Source organism: Micromys minutus (assembly GCF_963924665.1).
Source record: "Micromys minutus genome assembly, chromosome: 9".
In the NCBI taxonomy this organism is placed as follows: Eukaryota; Metazoa; Chordata; class Mammalia; order Rodentia; family Muridae; genus Micromys; species Micromys minutus.
The window spans coordinates 48919316-48934810 of NC_137978.1; the positions used below are offsets into that span (position 1 = coordinate 48919316).

Below are 15495 nucleotides of genomic sequence, written 5' to 3' on the forward strand. Positions count from 1 at the left end.
CTAGAAATTGCTGCCCCATATACTGTCAGGTCTGTGCCCTTTCCTCTTTTCATTCATGGCCAAGTGGTCACATGTTCCTGCTCTTGAAGAGCCTGGCGGTAGCCGGGGCTTCTCTAGCACACTCCCCCTTTCTCTTGGAGGCCCCGAAGCACCACTCACACAGAAATGTTGGCCAGTTTCTTTTACCTTTGGTTATATTTTATTTCGTCTGCTCTCTTCCGGGCTGGTGTTCTCTACACAGCCTCGTCTGCTGGCCTCAGGAAGTTTGTTCCTTCTCAGTAAGGAGCATCTCCATCGGCTGAGGAGCCAGTGTGCAGGTCAGGCATCTCAGGACCTCGGTTCTAGAAATCTCCAACCACTGAAGGATCTACATCCAGACCCTTCAGTTCCACAGTAGTACTGTTTTTAAAATACGTGAGCAAAAAGTTTGGGCCACTGACCGTGTACAGCTCTTCTTGCCACGCCTACCAAGTCCACCATTATACTTCCAGGATGCTACGTCACTCCTTAACCTACAGTGCCCTCTCTCAGACAGCAGTCTGGACAGGACAGGTGTTCTTATGGTGAGCATGGAGATGTGAAGGTCTTCACTTTGCCCGGTTTGAACCACTTTTTTTTTTTTTTTTTTTTTTTTGTGAACTGTGGTCCCAGGTTTTCTTAGGCCATTTAGGTGAAAAGGAAGATGCAGATTTTCTGGTAGAACCATATAAACCAAATACAAAGTATAATGAGAAAAAACTCTGACCACCAAATAGTTTTTTAATACCAAGAAAATGTTTACATGTTATTCAACACCGGACAAGGGAGAGGCTGCGTTAGTAAACACTGTGGACCCCGGAGCAAATCCGTACTCCAAAGGCTTCACCATTTCTCCACAACCATCTCTTCAGACCATGATAGAAGCAGACAGAGTGACCAGTGACTCCCACCAGCAGTGTCCTTTCCTGTGGTAGAAGCTGATGGGGCTCATGCCACACTGGGCTGTTGTAGTTTACATAGGAGTTCTAGTGATTCTAGCATTATACAATTTTAAGCTGAGATTATACTCAGAAGTATAGAAAACGGTATTACAAAAGACTGAGTGAGCAGGGGAAACAAATTCCACTCAGGCCGGCTGTCCTGCAGAAGCGGGGTCTTCACTGCCATAAGTCCTCCGTACGGCCAAACTTGAAAACCAGCCCCCTGTGGATAGAGCAAGAAGCACAACCTGACTGCCTGGGTTGGGGAACTTCTAGAACGGTAGGAAGCAAGTGACAGCTGTAGGAAAAGCACCCGAGATCCACACACACCGACTGTCCGAGAGTCACGAATTGGTCATAATGTTTGACTGCTTTTTACTGTCACCGTCCCCAGACCCGGGCTCTTACCGCTGAGGCTTCTGAAAGTCAGCCAGTGTTTGGGAACTTTATTTGACAAGTCTTTTGGGGGGTAAGTCGGGGGTGGAACCCAAGGCCTGGGGGTAGGCACGCTAGCGCTGAGCTGCAACTACATCCCCATCCACACATCTTCTGGGTTGTCTTGGGGTGCAGGGCCCATACGGACAAGTAAGACACAGTGTCAACCTGCTGGCATCTGATCACCCCTGTCACATACTGCAGCTGGTGACGGGCACACAGACCAAACACCAAGGAGGTCCAAAACACAAACATTCTCCTTGAATGACTTCGATTTTTTTTTTTTTTGTTTGTTTGTTTTGAGGAGATAGGGGTCTTACTTCGTATCCTGGGCTGGCAAGGTACCTAGATATAAACCATGCTACCCTTGACCTTATGCTAATCTGTCTGCCTCTGCCTTCTGGTGCTGAGGTTCTAAGCACAAAGCACTATGCCCCGCTGTTAGTTTCTGAATTCGTTTGAAACGATTCAGACAAGAGCAGGGCCGTGGCACCACAGGTAAAGCGCTTGCTGTGAACCCTGAAAATCTGTGGAAAGAGTGAACCAATTGTTAAAAGTTGTCCCTGTGCAGCAGCATGTGTGCACATATGCACACTCACTGACACACACAACTTCAATAATATTAACAAACTCCAAAAAAGGAACCAAAGGACAGTGATATTTGAAACGGGCTTTGAGGAATAAGCAGACGAGGGGATGAGACAGCTGGTTTCTCAAACACAAGCGAAGTCATCAGAGAGGACAGAGCTTCGGTTAAGAAAATGCCTCCCTATAAAAATTGGGTTGTAAGCAGGCCTGTAGGGCATTTTCTTAATTAGTGATTGATTGGGGAGGGACTAGTTCATTTTGGGTGGGGCCATCCCTGGGCCTGTGGTCCTGGGTTCTATAAGAAACCAGATTGAGCAAGCCTTGGGGAGCAAGCCAGTAAGCAGCACTCCTCATAGCCTCTGCATCAGCTCCTGCCTCGAGGTTCCTGCCCTGGCTTCCTTTGATGATCAACTGATGTGGAAGTGTAGTGGAATAAACCCTTCCCTCCCTACTGGTGTTTTATCACAGTGATCCCGACCAAGATGGAAGAACAGGGTTGGTGGGAGAATAACCAAGGTGTCTTGGGTGAAGAAACAGTACCACAGAATTCAAATGCCAAGGAGCCAAGGGATGAGGTCCCTGGTAGTGAATACACAAGGGGAAAAAAGTCCTGCCAGACCTGGGAGTGCAGACACACACACACACACACACTTGTAGTCCCATCCACTTACACTCACTTACACTCAGGAAGCTGAAGAACTGTCTGAGTCCAGCCTTTGATACAGAGAGCAACTCCTTCCTTTAAAACACACACACAGACACACACATACACACACACAGAAACAAATATTCACAAGTATAAGGTATGGTGGTGCACACTTAGCTGTGATCAGAGTTCAAGACGCTGAAGTGGGAGAAGTCGTGAGTTCAAAACTAGTCTAGGTTAACAGTGACACTGTCTTCAAAACAAAACTAAGGCGCACACACACACACACACACACACACACACAGGCACACACGTATAGTAAAGAATGAAAATCAGAACTTACCCAAAAAAGATGAAGGCATTCTGGAAAAATACAGCAATTCCAGGATACACTATGGCCTTTTCTGTAATTGTAATATTTAGAGGTTTGAGATCTCTAAACAGTTAGGTCCAGACAGCCCAGCAGACACAGGCTTCCTTGCCTACTCTAACGGACCATTCTGGCAGCCGTGACGGGTAAATACATGGCACACAGCACTGGCTTCAGTAAATGACAGCTCCCTCTGTCCAGGTAATGCTATTTCCGGAGGCAATGCACCCTGTACCTGGAGGAACAGTGTAGAAGGTGCTGGGGAACAGAACCGACAATTGTCTGGCCCTCAGAGAGCAGAGCTGTCTGCTGCTGGAACAACCAGGGGAGAAGACAGAGCTCAGGGCCTGGAGACAGGAAAGGCAGACCAGGAGCAGGCGTGTGCCAGGGGACAAGCAGATCAGAGGACAAAGGCCCTGAGGTAGGAGTAGCTGGAGCAGTTGAAGAATGGCCGATGGGTATGAGAAGGAAGAGCCAGGAGGTGAGGGAAAGTCTTGCAGGGCTTGGCAAGCAGGTCAGGAATGGGACTGGCGCTCACCTGCCTAAGGGATCTCACTGAAAGCAAAGGAGAGGCAGGAAACCTGCTAGGAAGTCCTTTCAGGAGCGTGGGGAAGACTGTGGGCTGCTGACAGCCATAGAGATGCTAGGAGGTGGCTGTGAGGTGGGTAGACACAGAATACACTGTGCCCTGGACTAGATGCTCAGGGGCCAAAAGGCGCCTTCCTTGACTGGCCTCCACATCTGGAAGGACACAGTTACCTCAGCTGAGACACTGCAGTCCCAGCAGGAACTCTGAGCACAGAGCTGGGGTCTCCTTGTTGTGTCTCTGCCCCAGGCTGTCAGGAGCACTTGCTAACTGATGACTCAGAGCGCGGAGGCTCAGATGACAGCGTTTTCTCAACCCAAACAGCCTGAGGTTTTTGTCTAGGTCTCCCATTATCTCTACTAACAAATGTCACCACCCCCAGGTATACTGGCTCACTCATTAGTCTCAGCACTTGGGAGGCAGAGGCAGGCAAATCTCTGTGAGGTTAGCCTGGTCTACAGAGTGAGGCCTAGTCTCACGACAACAGTAACAAAACCAACCAACCAACCAACCAACCAACCAACCAACCAACCAACCAAATCAGACTAGGCCAGTCCAGGCTTAGCCAAGTACCAGCACTATGTTTTTTTCTGTGATAGCTGTGGTCTATTTTATCTGGAATACTAAATATGTTTCCCATTTTTCTAGGCTCCCTCAAGTTGGAATTTCAGCCAGGGACGCAAGGCCTTTTCCAGCTCTGGCCTTAAATTGGTCTTACACAATAAATACATGCAACTGTTAGCCATATAAAAACAGATTAACACTGTATTTATTACCAAGGAGGCTGTAACTGGATAAATGTAGACCAAACCAGGACAATGTGGCCAACCCATGTAACCTCAGCACTCAGGAGGTGGAGACGGGGAATCCCTAATTCCCGGCCACTCTAGGCTACATGGCAAAAGTTTACCCCGGGTGTGGTAGTGAATCTATAATCCCAGTATTTGGAACTCTGAGAGAGGCATTGGGTTTGATGGGAATTTGAGGGCAGGGCTACACACCAGAAGTGTTTCGCCAAAATAAAAGCAAACCCTCGGCCAGGCTGTGGTGAGTCATACCTTTAATCCCGGCACTCAGGAGGCAGGAACAGGCAGATCCCTGTGAGTTTGCGGCCAGCCTGGTCTACAGAGTGAGTTCCAGGACAGCCAAAGCTACACAGAGAAACCCTGTCTGGAAAAAACCAAACCAAACCAAAGCATACTGTCAATGGGAGGTGCTTGCCCCAAATGTAACAGGATTCTTTTTCCCTTGTTCTTTCTTCTTTCAGGTTATTAAGACAGAAGGGGTCTCTCTGTGTAGCCCTGGCTGTCCTTGAACTGACTCAATAGACCAGGCTGGCCTTGACTCGGAGCTCCGCCTGCCCCTGCCTCCTGAGTGCCGAAAATAAAAGTGTGCACCACCACCACAGGCTCAGCATCTTAATTAAAAAAAAAAAAAACCTGGGACGTCAGAGCTCTGCACATGCTGTGTATGATGTGACGGTCTGAGGGACAGCTTGACTGCACACCCCTGATGACACATATAGTGCTCTGACCGAACCATGAGCTAACTCAACGGTGGACTCTGAGACCATTGAGAATAGTGGCCCTGGGTGAGCAGGCCCCCTGGAGGTGGGGTGGGGCTGCTGGGGACATGCTCTGACAGCCTACCTTGACTCTGTCTCATTCTTATTGGTCTTCTCTATTCTTTGGCTGTCACGAGGTGAGCACCCCCCCACCCCCGAGCCATCCATCCCTTCTGCTTCTATCAACGCCAGAGCTGTGGGGCCGGCTGCCCTGAACTACAAGCCTGTCTGGGCTGAACCAAGACAAATCTCCTCAGGTCACAGCTGCTCCTGTCTTGTTAAGCTTCTCCTTTCGGGTCAATATATATACATATATACACATACATACATACATACATACATGCATACATACATACACATACATACACACATGCATACACACACACACACACACACACACACACACACACACACATATAATTCATCCCAAAATAGGCAGTTTGGATGTAAAATCCCAGTATGAGATGAAAGTAAAAAGCATACTTACCCTTAGCAACATAACCTCCAAAGAGAATCCACATGGATGCAATCAGGGACCCGAAAGCCAACATGAAGCCAACGAAGAGCCAGATGCGGGCTCCTGAAAAGATACAATGTTACCACGGCTGCTCCACCCACAGAGTTATTGACTAATGCCAAGGAAAGTCAGGGCTGAATGTGTTGTCCAGGCCTGTGATCCCAACAACTGAAGGTAGAGGCAAGAAGGTCTGAAGTTCAAGGCTGGCTTGTGTTAAGACCTTGCCTCAAAATAAAAGACCAGGGTTGGTGAATACCCATCAGGTAGAGGCCCTTGCTGCCAAGCCAGATGCCCCAGTTTGATTCCCCGGAGACCCAAATGGTAACAAGAGAGACCTACCTAGAAGGAGCTGTTCTCTGACCTTCATACGGGCACCATGACATGTGAGCGGCCTATGTGCATCCGTACTAATAACCCCCACCTCATTCACATATGGGGGCTGGTGTAGAAGGAATGCCAGGCCAAGCTACACAGTGAGGTGTAGGCCAGGAAATACTACAGAGATCTTGTCTCAGAGAACCACAAACCACCTACGGTACACACGTGGACTCATAGGCATGACATAATATACGTACATACACACAAAAATAAGCAAATACAAAAACCAGTGGGCTAGGGGAGGTGGCACATGCCTGTGTCCCCACACTTTGGGGTTTGAAGCAGAATAATCTATTTCAAGTCAAGGCCATCCTTGGCCATGTTTGAAGTTAGCCTGGGCTATCTGGGATCCAGTCTCAGATAAAGCCAGGGGCAGTGAGATGGTTCTGTAGGGAAATACTTGTTATGCAAACTTGAGGCCAGGAGTGCCATCCCTTGAGCCTTCTTAAGTCACTAGAGGCAGGGCAGGAGGGACAGCTCAGCAGGTAAGAACACAGGCTGCATTTCCCAAGGACTAGGTTGGTTCCCAGCACCACGTGAGGATCTAATACCCTCTCCTGGCTTCTGCTGTCACCAGGCACACATGTGGCACACATGCAGGCAAAGTATCCACACACGTTAAAAAAAATGGTCTAAGATTATGAAATATTTCAAAATGTGAACATGTAGTGGTGCACGTCTATAACCCTGGCTCTTGGGAAGCAGAGGCCGGCCCAGGCCAGCCAGGGCTTGGTAGGAAGATCCTATCTAGGAAAACAAACAGGAAAAGATGCTAATAAAACCAAATATGCCTGTGAAACCCGACAATCATGTCTAGGGTAGTTTAATGTGACAGGACTCTGCTCGAACAGCTCCCGCTCTGCGGCAGCTGCAGACGCTTTAAGGCTACCTACTGCTGAGGTCAGACGTTCACGCCTGATGGGTTTTGTGCTCACAGCCTGCTGTGACGTATGCCTTGGAATCCAGCATCTCCCTGTCCTTTGCTGGAACCCAAGAAGCCCGTGTAGAAGTCAAAGTTCAGAGAAGAAAGCTGTTAAGATGTCAGCGCCTGTTTACCTGTCTGGCCCAGACAGCCTTCACTGTAACTGTCACCTCGAACTTGTCCATTCGATACGGCATTAATCCTGTAGGAGGAGGAGAAGCCAGGAATCAGGGCATCACCCTCCAAGAAGAATCCGTCTATAGCATCAAACTATTAAACTAAAAAAGCTATGGTCGCCCAAGTTCAAGGTGAGGCCTCCTGAGCTTTGAGCCATGGGTCCACTAGACTCACCCAAGGAAGTCCTTCAAGTGAGCCCCACCCTAGAATTCCAGTTGTCATGGCAACTGGGCAAAATGGCATTGCCTGTCAAGTTGTTAGGAAACTCTTGGACTTACCCTAAACCTACTGGAGCAGAGTGTCCAGCTCGGAGCTCGAAAGCCTAGTTCTAACAAATCTTTCAGGTGATCTGAATGCTTGTGAAAAGCTAAGGATAGGGATGGAGAGACGGCTCAGGGGTAAAGAGCACTCACTGCACATGCTAAGGACCCTAACTCACCACCCCTGGAGCTGAAGTTACAGAAGGTTATGAGCCACCTTGAGGACGCTGGGAGCTGAGCCCAGGTCTTCTGCCAGAGCAATAGATGCTCTTAACCACCATGCCATCTCTCCAGACCCTTTGTATAATTTCTTGAGACCAAGTCCCTTGGCTGTCATGGGACTTCATAAGTAGACAAGGCTGGCCTGAAACTTGCAGCCAATCTTCCTGTCTCTGTTCCAAGTGCTGGGAGTACAGGTTCCAAGTGTGTCACCATCCCCAGGGATCCTTCTTACCTACCAGAGTTTTAAATTGTGACTAGGATAATTTTATTCATGACTCTCTGGGTAGGTGGGGTAACTGCTGTTACTTACATGAGGAAGGCTATGGTTGCTATGACACCACAGGCATGGTAGGAATGGTTGAATTGATCCATATTGGGGTACATTACAGCCGCGTCTATGATGATCCACCAGCCTGTGAAAAACTAAAATCAGACAGACAAAATGAGGTGACGTCTGCGAGACCCAACAGCAATAGCATGTACAATAGCATAAAACATACTGCAGGGTGTTTGAACCAAGAAACCCCTTCAAATGAATTTCCAAATCTGCTGCCCCCACCCAGTTGTTCCCCAAGCTTCATGCTTTCGATTTGTGGGTCGTTCACCAGCTGATTAAATATTAGGTACCCAGAGGGCTGGAGAGATGACTCAGCAGTTCAGAGCACTGACCACTCTTCCAGAGGACCCGGGTTAAATTTCCAGCAACCACATGGTGGCTCACAGCCATCGGTAACCCAGTCCTACAGGATCCAACACCTTCCTCCATGGGCACTCACATGTACACGGTGTACAATCATACAGGCAGGCAAAACTTCCATGCACATAAAAATATAAATAAGCATTAATAAAAGAAAACCTGCTCCCACTAGTATAGACTTTACTAACCTAGAGGTTCTGACACCTCATGGAGAAGGGGAAGGAAGGGGGGGGGTTGTTTGTTCACACCTGTCAACTACTGTGTTCAGAGGGCTCAAGGTGACTGCACCGAGTTCAAGGTCAACCTCAGATCTTAGCTGACAGAGGGAACGCCTGCTGTTCTCCCATGGGGCTCTAGACAGCTAATGTTGGATGTGGTAGCATGGGTCATGGGAAGAGTATTAACTACATCTTGGCAGCGTCATGAAACAACATGTCTGCAATTCTCATTCCTTTTGATGATCACAATACTGCCATTTGATGATTCTGAATTTCTTTTTTCTTTTTTTTGACTTTACTGATTTTTATTTTATGTGAATTAGTGTGAAGGTGTCAGATCTCCCAGAACTAGAGTTACAGACAGGTGTGAGCTGCCATGTGGTTGCTAAGAATTGAACCTGGGTCTCAGGCCCCTCTAATATATGATTTTTAAGTTTATTTTGAACACGAAATTATGTATTACCTAACTAAATTTTCTTCTGGTTATTTGTTAAAGAAGATATATCAAATAGAAACATTAAAATTCTACATTAAGAAAAAAACCTCACCTGAACCAGAATCTACCGGTTGGCAGTACCAAGTGCTATGGATGTAGCTTGGTGGTTGAGCAATTGCCTGTGTGGGCAGGCCCTAGCTGCCATCTTCAGCACCACACAAACAAGAAGCCATCAACCAAATTCCCACCAGTAACTTACAAGGATATGAAAGGAGCCCACAGGCTGGAGAGATGATTCAGGGGTTAGGTTAAGAGCACTGGCGGCTCTTTTGGGGTCCTGAGTTCAATTCCCAGCAACCACATGGTGGCTCACAACCATCTGTAATGAGATCTGATGCCTTCTTCTGGTGTGTCTGAAAACAGCTACAGTGTACTTATGTATAATGAATAAATAAATCTCAAAAAAAAAGAAAGAAAGAAAGAAAGAAAGAAAGAAAGAAGCCCCCTTTCCCACCCTTACTGTGAAGGAGCCAGTTGTTTAAACCCTCAAATTGTCTTTACCCGGTTATAGATAGATCTATATGCTTACTAATGATGCTTTGATTGGCTAGTACAAGTAGTGGCCTAGATGTCTCTCCCCTTTAGTGTGTTCAAGATTTTTTTTTTAAAAATGTATTTATATGAGTGCACTGTAGCTGTCAGACATACCATAAGAGGGCATCTGATCTCATTACAGATGGTTGTGAACCACCATGTGGTCGCTGGGAATTGAACTCAGGACCTCTGGAAGAACAGCCAGTGCTTTTAACCACTGAGCCATCTCTCCAGCCTGTGTTCAAGATTTAAAAAAGAAAAATATTCATTTTATATTTATGTCTGAATGTTTTGCCTGCGTGTGTCTGTCTGTGGACCACGTTTTTGCCTGGTGTGCACGGAGTCAGGAGAGGGCATCAGAACGAGGGAAGCCGGATTACAGAGGGTTGTGAGCTGCCATGTGGTTGCTGGGAACTGAACTTGGGTCCTCTGTGAGAGCAGCCAATGTGCCTAACCTCTGAGTCATCTCTCCAGTGCTGCATTTAAGGTATTTTACTCAAAGACTAAAATTTAAAGCTTCTCAAAACACGAGAGTTCCTAAGGTGATACTGCATTTTGTTGTGTCTTTGAAAAAGAACGATAATTTTTAAAAAATACGATGAAAATCAGGATAGGTGGCTCAGTTGTTAAGAGCACTGGCTGCCCTTCCAGATGACCCAGGTTCAATTCCGAGCAACCGTATGACCGCTCCCAGCTGTCGGTAACTCCTATTCCAAGGGATCTGACACCCTCACACCAATGCACATAAAATAAAATACAAAATAAGATAAAACAAAGATGAGAACAGGCAGCAAGTGAGATCTTAAATCATGACGTCAGAAGCATGAGGAGTGTATGACAGCCTTATCTTTCGCATTCCAAGCACTGTATTTTACAGCTCAAGGTGGCACACACCTGGAAGCCAGCACTTTCGAGGCAGAGGAAGGACGATGAAGAGCTCAAGAGTTGGCTATACTGCTGAGTTCGAAGCCAGCGTGGTCTGTAGGAGACCAATCCAAAAAAAACTGAGCCCATGAGCTTCCTAATACTTCTCTCTATGAGATTAAGGGAAAATGAACTCTGGATAACCGGAGAAATGGGAATATCTACCCTGACTGTCTTAAACCTGATTGTCTCTTTAACCCTTTCTTGCTTTTTCTTTGTTTGAGACAGGGTCTCACTATTTGCCCTGGCTGTCCTGGAACTCACTGTGTAGACCAGGCTGACCTCAACCTCAGAGACCCACCTCCCTGTGCCTCTAGAGCGCTGGGATCAAAGGCCTGCTGCGGCACACCTGGCCCCAGTACCTCACTCCCACTACTAACAGACCTCAGAAAAACATTACTGAGTAAAACAGATTTGGTGGTCAGTTGTTTTGTGAGAGCACACATTTGAAAGCATCACACACAACCTAAAACGTCTATATGGCCACACAACAACACACAGAGGGCCGAGGTGTCGCAGGGACTCACTAGGACGCCAGCCGCGATGGAAGCGATTGTGTTCCGCTTCTCCCCCCAGTCCATGCACTCCGAGCACCTGGAGCCTTCTAGAAATCCAGACATCTCTTCAGGTCACTAAAACAAAGCCAACACGGTTAAGTAAGGTCCTTCTGTTTCTTTGCTTCAAAGCCGGCTGTGTTTCTGTAAAACAGCAGCTCAATAATAATCTAACACAAGGTACAAACGCTCTTTATCAGCCCGACTTATTTCTTCAGAATATCTGATGTTTCTTTAGTGGGGACCGAGTCCTGGGGATGGAACGTACATACTTTTAATTTAAGACATAGATTTAGCTGGGACTGGTGTGGTGGCTCCTGCCTGCAATCTAAGACAGGACTGTGCTCAGTCACAGGACCAGCCAGAGCTACACAGTGAGTTTCAAACTAGTGTCTCTTAAGAGACAGTGGTTAAGAGCTTTGGCTGCTCTTCCAGAGGCCCTGAGTTCAATTCCCAGTCACCACTCGGTGGCTCACAGCCATCTGTAAGGGGATCTGATGCCCTCTTCTGGCCTGCCGATATATAGATAGCAGAGTACTCGGATATTAAATAAATAAGAGATTATTTACGTAATATGAATGGAGGTGATTACCCTAACCTTAACAAAAATGTAGTGATCTCCTCAAAGAAGTCACATTTTATTACTGCAAGTCCAATCTTAATTTAAGCACTCTTTTAAGTGAGTGCAATGCTGCGGGGCCCTCCACAGCTGCTCTCTAAAGCTTAAGTTCCGGACTAAGGCTCCTCTTTGATTCTGCTAAGACGATCCTTGGTTTTAAGGTAAAGGCATAGTCTTGGATAAAAAAATGTTCCCCTAGGAACTTGCATATTTTACCCTGAATATGTGTTTTTCATGCCCAGATTAAGAAAAGAACCGCTGGGCTGGAGAGATGGCTCAGTGGTTAAGAGCACTGACAGCTCTTCCGGAGGTCCTGAGTTCAATTTCCAGCAAACACATGGTGGCTCACAACCATCTGTAATGAGATCTGATGCCCTCTTCTGGTGTGTCTGAAGACAGCCACAGTGTACTTATGTGTAATAAAATAAGTCTTAAAGAAAGACAAAAGAGCTGAACTATGGGCTTTATTTCTATTTCGTTTCTTCTACATTATTTGCCCCTCCTCCAAGCCTGCCTACGGATGTCATTACTATGTAAAGGGCACCCATCTTATTACTTTATTTACTACCTAACTCTGCTACTGATGCTGTTTCAACATCCCCCAGAAAAAAAGTGTAGGCCTGAAATTAATTCAGACTTAAAACAGTGTGCTGTCAAATTACCACGGCCAGCCAAACTTGTCTTAGATCACATATATCCCTCCTCCTTCAAGCTGAACTGTGCAGACCCAGCCCGAGAAACATCATGCGTCTTTATTTCACAGATAATGGGAAAACCTGAAGTATACACAACTCGCTCACAGTGAACACCCCAGATCTCACATGACTCCCTAAGGAACGCGACTTCAGCTTTAGCGGCCTCTAAACGAGCTAAATGGAAAAACTGATATACTTTTGTGATGAGTTCGGGTCTGAAGATACAGTCGTTTTTATCTAATGATTGGAAAGAAAAGCAACCCACTATGTGTAATTGTCCGTTCACCCAATGGCCCCACCCGAGTTAATTTTTCGCTGCACAATTACTTGACATGTTCAAAGGCAGACCCGCCCTGCAGACTGGAGGAACAGGGCGCGGTCACGCGTGGGCCGACCCCGATGCTCCGCCGTCGGATGACTGTGCCCAGCTCCGTAGTTCTGGGGAAGAGTCCCCGATACAGGAAGCGGTCCCGCAGGACTCGCGATCTCAGCCGCGGTGGCGGCGTCCAGGAGCTGGGGCGCGGCTAGTGCCGCGAGTTCGAGCCCGGCCCGCTGCTCCGCCCTCCCGTCAGCACTCACATCCAAGTCCGGAGCTGGGAGTTGCGGCGCGTAGGGAAGCCTCGGTTTACTCCAGTTCTGCAAGAAAACAAAACAGCCACAGGCAATCAGACTCCCGGATGTCGACGTGCGGGTCCGCCCCCGAGTCAGTGCGCATGCGGATCGAAAGCGAAGGGCGGATCCCGAGGGTGCAGACTATGGGGCACGCCCACCGCATCGTCAAGTCTGTGGGTACCTGGACTCACTTTTCCAGAAATACTAGGGTTGAGCCTGTCTTCTGGGATGGGACCGTGTAAGGGAGGCAACAGTCCACCTTTACTAGTTGTTTTTTTTGTTGTTGCTAAACTTATTTATTTTTGTTGTCATTATGTACAGGTCAGACAGGTCAACCTCCAAGAGTCAGTTCTTTCTTTCCATCATCTGGGTCGCCGGGATCAAACTCAAGTTATTTGATTTAGCAGCAAGTACCTGCTGAGCTATTTTTCCAGCCCGATGGCGACTTTAATAGGACTGGGACTGGCCCAGCTGTAATCCCAGGTCCATGTGGGTGGCTAGTAGTCAGAAGGAGCCTGTGGCACAGAAGATGGGTGGGTGAACTAGGCACTAGGGATTATCTCTCCAGACCCCTGCATTGTCCTTTGATACATGCAATCTATGTAGCTTTTGTTGGGAGGGGGAATTAGCTGATTAGTATTTAAAACTATACAATACACACACATACACACACACACAAACCAATGCTGTACCTGAACCCAAGACTCTACTATTCAGCCCTGGTCTTAGACCCATAACCTATTTAATTTTTAAATTTTTTATATGTTAAGTATTTTGCCTGCCTGTACATCTGCACAGCACTGTGCATAGTGCTAGTAAAGGCCAGAACCAGTGCCTGGAATTGGAATTACAGCCATTGTGGGCTACCGCGTGGGTGTTGAGAACGGAACCTGAGTCACTGGAGAGAAGAACCAGTACTCTTAATCACTGAGCCATCTTTCCAGCCCCTCCATGACCTTCTTTTAAATGGTCACATTTCTTAGTCCTAGAGATGAAAGGTTTATTGTGACTGGCTAAAGACTGGTTAATGTCTCTTGGCAGGAGAGTCAAGGTTAGGCAGTCCCCACAACCCAGTGTGTGTGTGTGTGTGTGTGTGTCTCAAACGAGGGCATCTATTTAATTCTATGTATGTCCCAGTCCCAGTTGAGGATGTTACTACTCTGGACATCCCCATGCTAAGTACACATTCTACCACTGAGCCATGTCTCCAGGCTCAAAGACAGATCTTTTCTGCCTTTGTTTTTTCCAGACAGGGCTTCTCTGTGTAGCCTTGGTTTCCCTGGAACTTGTTCTGTAGGCCAGGCTGGCCTTGAACTCATATGCCTGCCTCTGCCTCTCAAGTGCCAGGATTAAAGACAAGCACCACCACCACCAGGCCCAAGGGCAGATCTTAATGAAAAATTTTAAATGTCTACCAATATTTTTTTAACCTGCTCGTACTAAAGCTTCTACAAAGCTAGGTTCTATAATGGAACCCCATCAGAGTTCTGCTGGAGCTATTGGGTCCTGGCTGGGCTGAGCTCAGGGGTGGGTGAGGCTCCTAAGTCAAGCTGTGGGACTACCAAAGCCACCAGGGCAATGGAGGTGAGGGGCAGGACATGGTCCACATGGACAAACAAACAATGCCTCTTCTTCTCTGTGCGGTCTCTACTTCTTTACTGGCTGTAGTAGTTACTTTGCTGTCTTTATGATAAAATACTGTAATCAAAGCAACTCACAGGAGGAGGTTATTTGGATTATAGTCCTAGAGGGAAGAGTCCATCATGGGGCCAGAGATGTGACAGCAAGTGGCAGACACAGCGCGAGCAGCAGGAAGCTAGGGGCTTACATCTTCAATCCAAAGCATGAGGGAGAGCTGAAGACCATGGGATGGGGCAAGAATTTGTAATCTCATGCCCCACCCCCAGTCACATACTTCCTTCAGCAAGGCTGCACCACCTAAGCCCCCTGAAGCAGTGCTGCCATCTGGGAACCAAATATCCAAATGTCCAAGGCGATGGGGGAGGGGGGCTTTTCTCATTCTGTTATGCAGACCAAAGTAATTAAATGGGTTCATTCCCTGTGCATACTATTCCACGACACTACGAAGGAAGCTTTGATCTGCAGTACCCAAAAAGAGAGCTGTACCTAGGTCAAACATCCTACAAGCCTGTCTGGCAAGCTGGAATGCAGCAGGTCTAGGGCCAAATTATTCTGGGCTAAATAGCCCTCCTAAATAATCACTTACTGCCCATCTCTGTTTTATTGGCATTCTGTGACAGTTAAAATCCTCTTTAATATGCAAATGCTAGTTTCAGCTCCCCCTGACTACCATTCAGTGGAGGTAGCCTATTAGAATTGTCATCTATCCATGTGGCTCTGCCATGCATCCACTTGTCTGCTTGTCCATCTGGACCATGTCCTGCCCTTTACCTCCACTGCCCCAGTAGCCTCAGTACAACAGTCCTGTACCTTAACTTGGGAGCCCACCCCACCCCGCCCTGAGCTTCAGCAGGCCTCCACCAGGGCTTCATTATCTGATT

General features: G+C 47.4%; 1 protein-coding gene across 1 annotated transcript; it reads right to left on the minus strand.

Annotated features, from left to right (window-relative positions):
- Window positions 1–741: 741 nt before the first annotated feature.
- On the minus strand, window positions 742–13047 carry TMEM50A (transmembrane protein 50A). The gene is made up of 7 exons (XM_080921831.1): window positions 12941–13047; window positions 11021–11125; window positions 7935–8047; window positions 7100–7167; window positions 5636–5728; window positions 2972–3032; window positions 742–1182 (listed from the first exon to the last, which is right to left on the minus strand). The coding sequence occupies exons 2-7, from the start codon at window positions 11111–11113 to the stop codon at window positions 1137–1139; spliced, it is 474 nt and encodes a 157-aa protein (XP_080777957.1). The 5' UTR covers window positions 11114–11125; window positions 12941–13047; the 3' UTR covers window positions 742–1136.
- Window positions 13048–15495: the final 2448 nt, after the last annotated feature.

Excerpts from the sequence above, each read along its gene's own strand:
- TMEM50A (XM_080921831.1), bottom strand. The coding sequence starts at position 11,113 with ATGTCTGGATTTCTAGAAGGCTCCAGGTGCTCGGAGTGCATGGACTGG. Across the intron at positions 3,033-5,635 it reads TGGAGGTTATGTTGCTAAGG|AAAAGGCCATAGTGTATCCT; the intron begins GTAAGTATGCTT and ends TTACAATTACAG. Across the intron at positions 1,183-2,971 it reads AATGCCTTCATCTTTTTTGG|GGGGCTGGTTTTCAAGTTTG; the intron begins GTAAGTTCTGAT and ends CTCTATCCACAG.